Raw genomic sequence first — 8,957 nt, forward strand, 5'->3', positions numbered from 1 at the left:
CAGCCCCCCACATATAATGACTGTGAGTTAAGATGAAAATACAAACACAGAGATGAAATAGATTTAGCAAAGTGAGGCCCGACTTACTGAATAGACCGAGGATAGGAAAGATAACTTTGCAGTCAACACAAAAACCTACAAACAACCACGCAGAGGGACAAAAAGACCCTCCGCACCGACTAACGGTACGGAGGTGCTCCCTCTGCGTCTCAGAGCTTCCAGCAAGCAAGCAAAACCAAAAAAGCAAGCTGGACAGAAAATATAGCAACAAAAGTAACACAAGCAGAACTTAGCTTATGCTGAGCAGACAGGCCACAGGAACGATCCAGGAGGAAGCAAGACCAATACTAGAACATTGACTGGAGGCCAGGATCAAAGCACTAGGTGGAGTTAAATAGAGCAGCACCTAACGACTTAACCTCATCACCTGAGGAAGGAAACTCAGAAGCCGCAGTACCACTCGTGACCACAGGAGGGAGCTTGATCACAGAATTCACAACAGTTGTCATCTCGTCATGTTCCTATGAAGGTTTCCTCTTCTAAGTTTAAGCCTCGTTTCATTGGGCCATATAAGATTTCTGACGTTCTTAATCCTGTGTCATTTCGTTTGGACCTTCCAGCTTCTTTTGCCATCCATAATGTGTTCCATAGGTCGTTGTTGCGGAGATACGTGGCGCCTATGGTTCCCTCGGTTGATCCTCCTGCCCCGGTGTTGGTCGAGGGGGAGTTGGAGTATGTGGTGGAGAAGATTTTGGATTCTCGTGTTTCGAGACGGAAACTCCAGTACCTGGTCAAGTGGAAGGGTTATGGTCAGGAAGATAATTCCTGGGGTTTTGCCTCTGATGTTCATGCTGCCGATCTAGTTCGTGCCTTTCATTTGGCTCATCCTGATCGGCCTGGGGGCTCTGGTGAGGCTTCGGTGACCCCTCCTCAAGAGGGGGTACTGTTGTGAATTCTGTTGTCGAACTCCCTCCTGTGGTCGTGAATGGTACTTCGGCGAGTTCTGTCCATGGACTCCCTCTGGTGGCTGTGAGTGAAGCTGCTGCTTCTGAGGTTCCTTACACAGGTGACGTGGTTTATCCTTTGGTTGGCTGCTCTATTTAACTCCACTCAGATCGTTACTCCATGCCAGCTGTCAATGTTCCTGCATTGGTTCAGTTTGCTCTTGGATCTTTCTGGTGACCTGTCTTCTCCAGCAGAAGCTAAGTTCCTGATAGTTATTATTTGTTCATTGTTTCCTTGTCCAGCTGGTTGTCATGATTTTGTCTTGCTAGCTGGAAGCTCTGGGATGCAGAGTGGCATCTCCGCACTGTTAGTCGGTGCGGAGGTCTTTTTGCACACTCTGCGTGGTCTTTTGTAGTTTTTTGTGCTGACCGCAAAGATACCTTTCCTATCCTCTGTCTGTTTAGTAAGTCTGGCCTCCCTTTGCTGAAACCTGTTTCATTTCTGCGTTTGTGACTTTCATCTTTACTCACAGTCAATATATGTGGGGGGCTGCTTTTTCCTTTGGGGAATTTCTCTGAGGCAAGGTAGGCTTTATTTTCTATCTCTAGGGCTAGCTTGCTCTTAGGCTGTGAAGAGGCGTCTAGGGAGAGTCAGGAACGCTCCACGGCTATTTCTAGTTGTTGTGATAGGATTAGGGCCTGCGGTCAGCAGAGTTCCCACATCCCAGAGCTTGTCCTGTGTGAGTTTAACTATCAGGTCGTGCCGGGTGCTCCTAACCACCAGGTCATAACACCTGACGTGCCTAAACAGTGGAAACCCCAAACAAGTGACCCCATTTTGGAAACAGACCCCCCAAGGAACTTATCTAGATGTATGGTGAGCACTTTAATTCCCCAAGTGTTTCACAGACGTTTATAACGTACACTCCCTGACAGAAGTTATGTCGCTTATCCATGTTATGTAAATAAAAGCTTATACTGTATATTAAAAACAGTTTCTTTAATGTAATAAAATTTTATTTTACTTTATTAAAAAAATTTTTATTTTAACTACTCAGATTTCTTATTATCATAAAAATATGAAGATCGGAAATGGGATCTGATTTAAGCAACAGTACACGATGACAACATGGAAACGATTATTGTTTAAATAATATTTTGTATTTATTAACAATTATTTTCTTACAATTTGATTATTTAAAAAGGGGCCTTGGTAGATAGGGATTTGGCGACGGTAGATAGGGATTACGCCTCGCATTTTCACAGGTGTTAGCATCTGTGCCGTACAGACTGGTTCGTTAGTGGATAGGGTTCAGTCGTCATATGTTCTCTGCTGTTATATCTCATGTCCAGTCTTGGGCCTTGATTCTGTTTAGGCATCCGATCTTCTCTGCAGTTCAGGCTGCTCAACACCGGCACAAGAGTATTGCCAGTGCACGGCACCTTCAGGACTCATGAAGTAGTCTGCGAAGGTTTCTCTCACACGCACACCCGTGTTACATTGCCTTCCTTGACCAAAGTTGTCCCCTGCATCTAATTCTGGCACCTGTGGCTCCTCAACTACCTCAGTGCTGTATTCCCGAGCATAGTTGTGGAGCACACAGCATGCCTTTATCACAGTGTCCACGGTCTCCGGATCTAACTGGATGGCAGTGTGAAAGATCCTCCACCGACTACACATGATCCCGAAGGTACATTCCACATATCTTCGTGCACGGCTCAGCCTATAATTAAAAATCCTACGCCGATCATCCAGTGCTCTTTGTGGGTATGGGCGCAGCAGGTGGGGCTTCAAGGGAAATGCCTCATCCGATACCATCACAAAGGGTACTTGATGTGTGGAACCCGGCAAAGGTCTTGGGGCTGGGAGCGTGCCGCCATCTCGAAGAATTTGAAGTCCAATCTGTGATGATTGCAGCACCCGAGAGTCCCCAGAACTGCCATAAGCACCGACGTCGATGGCAACAAACTTGTAATGTGCGTCAGCCACCGCCATCAAGACCACCGAAAAATACTTCTTATAATTAAAGAAGCGTGATCCTGATCGTGGTGGCTTCAGCACTCTAACATGTTTGCCATCAACAGCACCTACGCAGTTGGGGAAATTGGCCACAGTTTGAAAGCCTGCTGCAACCTGCAGCCAAGTCTCCTCGGTTGGGCAAGGCATCACGATGGGCTGCAACTTCTGCCAGATGACGGTACATGTGCACCGTACAATTTGCAAGATGGTGGATTTGCCAACCCTAAATTGGAGGTGCAGGGATGTGTAGCTCTCTCCTGTGGCTAAAAACCTGAAGAAAGGAAAAAAATAATTTAGAAAACCTACGAACACAAATTGTGTTGCAAGATAAAACATACACATCATGGCCACTAGCGTTATGGGGACACAGGCAGCATTGCGGCAGCATTATGAGGGAAACAGGGTGCACTCGCAGCATTGCGGTAGCATTATGAGGGAAACAGGGTGCACTCGCAGCATTGGGGCAGCATTATTAGGGAAACAGGGTGCACTTGCAGCATTGCGGAGCATTATGAGGGAAACAGGGTGCACTCGCAGCATTGCGGTAGCATTATGAGGGAAACAGGGTGCACTCGCAGCATTGCGGTAGCATTATGAGGGAAACAGGGTGCACTCACAGCATTGCGGTAGCATTATGAGGGAAACTGGCAGCATTATGGGGGCACTCGCAGCATAGCGGCAGCATTATGGGTTAAACTGGCAGCATTTGTGGCAGCATTTAGGGGGGCACTAGCAGCAAGGCCTTACCGCAAGGTGATGAGCAGCCTTTCTTCTGCAGAGATTGCTCTTCGCATGACCGTATCTTCGTAAGCGAGGTGTGGACCAAGAAGAATTAGAAGACGATCAAATGCCTCAATGGAAAGACGGCAAAACTGAGAAAATTTATCTGGAAAGCTGAAAATAAAAAGGAAAATAAAACTTTAAATAATTTTAAACACACACATAATGTATGTTGTATATATAAAAAAAAAGTTACAAAGAAACACAGCTGTCAATATACCATTTCTCACTATATCTTACCTCCTTAAATCCCGATAAAGAACATGGAAGTGTCCCTTTTCCTCCCGTTCCTGAATAATGGGATGAACCCACATCCTTTTTTGGCGTCTGCTATCCCTTCTTCTCCGAGATTGCTCCTATGGGAGAATAAAGTATGTGTTATTACATGGAACTGTACAACACATGGAATACAGCTGGCAATCCGCAACGTCATAAACTCGGCATCTCCGCAGCCTAAGGCTGGGTTCACATTGCGTTCCCCCAGTCCGCTTTGACGGACTTCATAACACCGCTGCATAACGCAGTGAAACGTAGTCCGCTAGCGCCGCCATTGACTCCTATGTCTGACATCACTAGCCATGTGCCGTCATTTCAGTGACAGTCGGACCCCGAGACTCGGACTGCAGCGTTTCCGGGTCTGTCACTGCTAGCGCAGATAGAGCTAGCAGATGCTCCATCTGCTCCAGCGATGTGCCAAAGTCAGCACTTGCGTTACAGCAGACCGTGAACGTATGTGTTGAACGGGCTGCTGTACACATTGTGAACCCAGCCTAATACGCAAAGTGTTCACATCTAATGACATTTTCTTACCAGCTCGCTGTGGTGGTGCAGCAAAAGCAGTGCCGTATGCAACAGTAGGCAGTTCTGTTGTGGAGTTAGACGATGGTGCGGCATCTTGAATTCAACAAGGAAGCAAAATGGTGAAGAGGGGTTGGACCAGGAAATGACCTCATGGGATGGTTTTTTTTTCAACCAACTTTTTATCTGTTGTAAAAAACGCCAAAAAAACGCACAAAAAACGCATGTAAAAAACGCATAAAAAACGCACAAAAAACGCATGCGGATTTCCTGGGAGTGGTGCCAGATTCTCCTCAGGAAAATCTCAGGAAAATTCTGCACAAAATCCTGACGTGTGCACATACCCTTATTGTTTTGAAAGTTTTTGGTTATCCCAAAAACATCTACAGTATTTAAAATGATTACCGAAGAAAACATGCATTGTAGATGCCAAGGAGGTTGTTGCAGAAGTAGAAATCAAATTACTATTACAAAAGCAAAGATGGTAAAGATACTGTTGATGTTGGTCCAATATGAGATAACCCTTTTTTATGGCAAGACAGACTGTGTAACCTATAAAACAAATGTCTGTGTATAAATACACAGACACAAAGCCAGAATAAATAGTGTAATGCAGGGGAACTGTACAGAACCATCAAACATACACAGAATGTGATAGAAGATAAGAAACAACGCTTTGATCTTTATAGACCACCGGTGGTCTAAAGAGGAAGGAACCACACATTGTGAACTCGGCCTACAAACAGATCATCACACACAGATGTGTACTGTGTTCTTACTAGACTTACTAGATTTTTCTTATGTGTGTCGGGAAATTACTCAGAAGTTTGAAGAAAACCACAAAGGACTTTTTTGGCAACAAAGAAAAATGGCAAAATGCCCAGGGTTAGCAACACAAGTTAAAAGGTATATGCATAGGAGATGAAGAGAAGTTAGACACGAATCTGGAACATAATGAAAAGAAAGGTTTTTACATCTAGTAAAAATGTTCAGACTTAAACATCTCAATAAACGTTATTGGCGTACAATATGGTCACTTTTAGGTGCAGGTACATTTGTTATTTATATGTACAGATACACCAAATACTGTATGAGATCAGTCTAAAAGCAAGACCGTTGACTACAATTCTGGATTGCACTTTTATTTTCAGTACTTTGTGAAAACTTTCAAACTATTGTAAACTAGGGGCATTGTAGAGTGATATGGTCGTGACACAGACCGGAACAGTCCTTATAAAGGAAATGTGGGGCATTTATTTTAAGCCAAAATGCAACAAACAATAAAGCAATCGAAAAACAACAAAGACTTGCTTGGCTAGGCGCTAATTAATAAATCATACTTCTGACTCATGCAATCAGAGATGTGTGCAGGGATTGGCTGTCCAGTAACTCAGCATTTTGCACAGGAGTCCTCAACCTGTAGCTTGAGAGCCACGTATGGCACATGGGCCCGTGATGTGAGGCTCACAGTTGTCTGTCAGCTTGGTGCATTAGCATCAGGTGTAGTAAATAACTATTAAGAGTAGATCTCTAGATGGTGACTTTTGTGCGTAGCCCTACACAGAAGAGCAGATCTGAATGGGGTAAGTTAGGAATTCCTGGAGCTTTGCATACTGCGTTTGGTGTGATTTCAGTGCAAAAGCTTTGGCTGTCATTATATTGGTAATGGGTGCTCTGGTTGTCACTACTGTGAGAGGACAGGAGCTGGATGTAGCTCACAATCCTCTCTCAGAGCTGAATGTAGCTCACAACCTTCTTTCATAGCTGATTGTGGCTCTCAAAGCCGGAAAGGTTGATGACCTTTGATTTAGCACATTTAACCGCTGTGCATATCCTCAGAAATACACCATATCAGTCCAGAGACTGTGTCTCTCTCTGTAGCTTTTCCTTCAGCCTTTTCTGTGTCTGTAATGAGGCGACCTCTCTCATCTGAGCTGCCTAAGCCTTCAATCTTGCCTTGCACAGGCGTGTACTACGGAGGACACAGCATGAACTTCAACCCAATATTGCGGCCAGCATGCAGCCAGCGGGTAAGGAAAGGGTGAATCAAACACCCAAAAACCCAAGCCCATATGACCACAAACCTGTCCTGCCAAATTCAAGTGACAGGTTCCCTTTAAACACAAGACATCCATATTTTTCTTTTTATTTGGTGATTTCTTTTTCTTTGTATTCCCCACATTGTACTTTAGGTGAGTAAGAAATTTAAGTTTGTGTTTATTCATGAAGATATCTGTTATGATCCGGTGACCTTGGAGCTGCATGAGAACTTTCACTGGAGAAAGTGGCCACTATACTGACCGCAATCCTGAACTTAACACCGCAAATAGAAGTAGTTGTGGAGTGTACCTAACACACCTAGACACCTCGTCACAGCCGGAGGACTAAATACCCCTAAAGATGGAAATGGAATACTATCTTGCCTCAGAGAAAATCCCTAAAGCATAGACAGCCCCCCACAAATATTGGCGGTGAGTCGGAGAGGAAAAAACATACACAGGCAGAAAAACAGGATTTAGCATAGGAGGCCACTCTAGCTAGATAAGACAGGATAGGACAGAGTTCTGTGCGGTCAGTATTAAAACCCTACCAAAACATCCACAGCAGAATATACAAAATAACTTCCTACATCTAACTAAAAGATGTAGGAGCGTAAATCTGCAACTCCAGTGAATCCTACAATCAGAGCAGGAATTAAACTGAAACAAGCACACAGCAGTGTGCCACAAATACAAAAAAACAAACACTTATCTTTGCTGAATTTGGCAGCAAGCAGGAGAAGCCAGAAAGTGATCCAACACTTCACAAGGAACATTGACAACTGGCAAGGGCTAAAGGATCCTGCACACCTAAATATCCCAGTCAGAATTGTAATCATCCGATACACCTGGCCAGGACTGCGAGTCAGAGACAACTGCATTCCCACCTACAACCACTGGAGGGAACCCAAGAGCAGAATTCACAACAGATATCTGAAATATACAGAATATTTTGGGAAAATTAGCAGCAGTTTTCAAATTTTTAACTCTACGTCCATTGCAAATGAACAAATATAAACTGGATATATGCTGTTCGATTTTTAATCAGATAGCACATGAACAGAACACTGACCTATGTTACTCAATATGGCTGTTCAGATCAATGATTTTTTTTCTAGGTTTGACTGTCCAATGAAAAGAATGCTGAGCTGTGTAAAACCCCACCCACCACACCTCTGATTGGCAGCATCCTATCTACACTGTACATTGTCAGTAAGCTGCCAATCAGTGGAGGGGGAGGGGTTAGACAGATTAGCTGGACTGACCTGCATGTGAGACCTAGTCAGGCAATGATAATCTCCTGCTGATAAAGAATTGTATTTAAATTACAGCATACAGTCTATTAAATGACACATTCCTGGAATCATGTTCTCTTGTCCTATATTATGCTCTCAGATTAAGTAGCAAAATCCTGCTCACAGTTTCCTTTAAGGTTTCTATATATTGTAAATTACCTCCCATCCACACCCATAAATTACCCTGTTTTATAAACTCAATTAAACAAAACTATTTTATAAACTAAATTCAAATAAACTATTTTATAAACTAAATTCAAATAAACTAATTTATAAACTTACTTCAAATAAACTAATTTATAAACTTAATTCAAATAAACTAATTTATAAACTTAATTCAAATAAACTACCTTATAAACTCAAAGGATTCAAATCATCTTTCATTAACTTTGTTCACCTGTTATTATTAACTATATATAAGGAAGTGCTCATTCCAAGCACAAAGACCAAAATGAATTCTTGCATTTGATCTTTTTTCGGTCTATTTTCTGGTGTTTTTTCCTGCTTTTCATTTGCGCCTGATACTTCTGTCAATTTGCGCCTTTTTTTTTAATTTATTTTATGCTTGTTCCTTATTGTATGCAGAGATTAGGGTATCCAAATGTTTTCGCCAGATCCATTATTTGTGACTTTTTGAAAAGTTGCAAAATTTGCTTCACGTGTTCACCAGTTTCCTTTGAAGTAATCTTAAGTACAGCAGAAAAATTTTGCACAATTATTGAGACAATTAGTAAAACACGTGAACTTTCGTGCTAACAAGTCACAAAAATGGTTAAAGATAGTAATAAAGATGGTTTTGGACTTTGTAAAAAAATTTAATGAACAGTGAGCTCCATTTTGAGAAAATGCTTGTTGCGCATGCCAGTCTTAATGAACGACTCTCCGGAGTAGGATGTGTTGAACATATAAATGAATTTGGAGCATCTTTTCAGTGGCGTGTGCCTCCATGTGCCTCACCGGAAATGCCACTGTAATGAAGAACTAGACTGGAATAATATATAAGAAACGTCAACATTTTTGCTGAAATTGATGGGCAAGCTTAGTCTTGCCAACCTGGCTCCTCTTATGCTCAACATATATT

At 42.7% G+C, this 8,957-nt stretch overlaps 1 protein-coding gene across 1 annotated transcript; it reads right to left on the minus strand.

Moving 5' to 3' along the window:
• Positions 1–2,177: 2,177 nt before the first annotated feature.
• On the minus strand, positions 2,178–4,097 carry LOC138649495 (uncharacterized). The gene is made up of 3 exons (XM_069739969.1): positions 3,985–4,097; positions 3,712–3,858; positions 2,178–3,235 (listed from the first exon to the last, which is right to left on the minus strand). Exons 1-3 carry the CDS (start codon positions 4,056–4,058, stop codon positions 2,317–2,319), a joined length of 1,140 nt encoding a protein of 379 aa, XP_069596070.1. The 5' UTR covers positions 4,059–4,097; the 3' UTR covers positions 2,178–2,316.
• Positions 4,098–8,957: the final 4,860 nt, after the last annotated feature.

Source organism: Ranitomeya imitator, chromosome 9 (assembly GCF_032444005.1).
Source record: "Ranitomeya imitator isolate aRanImi1 chromosome 9, aRanImi1.pri, whole genome shotgun sequence".
Classification (NCBI taxonomy): Eukaryota; Metazoa; Chordata; class Amphibia; order Anura; family Dendrobatidae; genus Ranitomeya; species Ranitomeya imitator.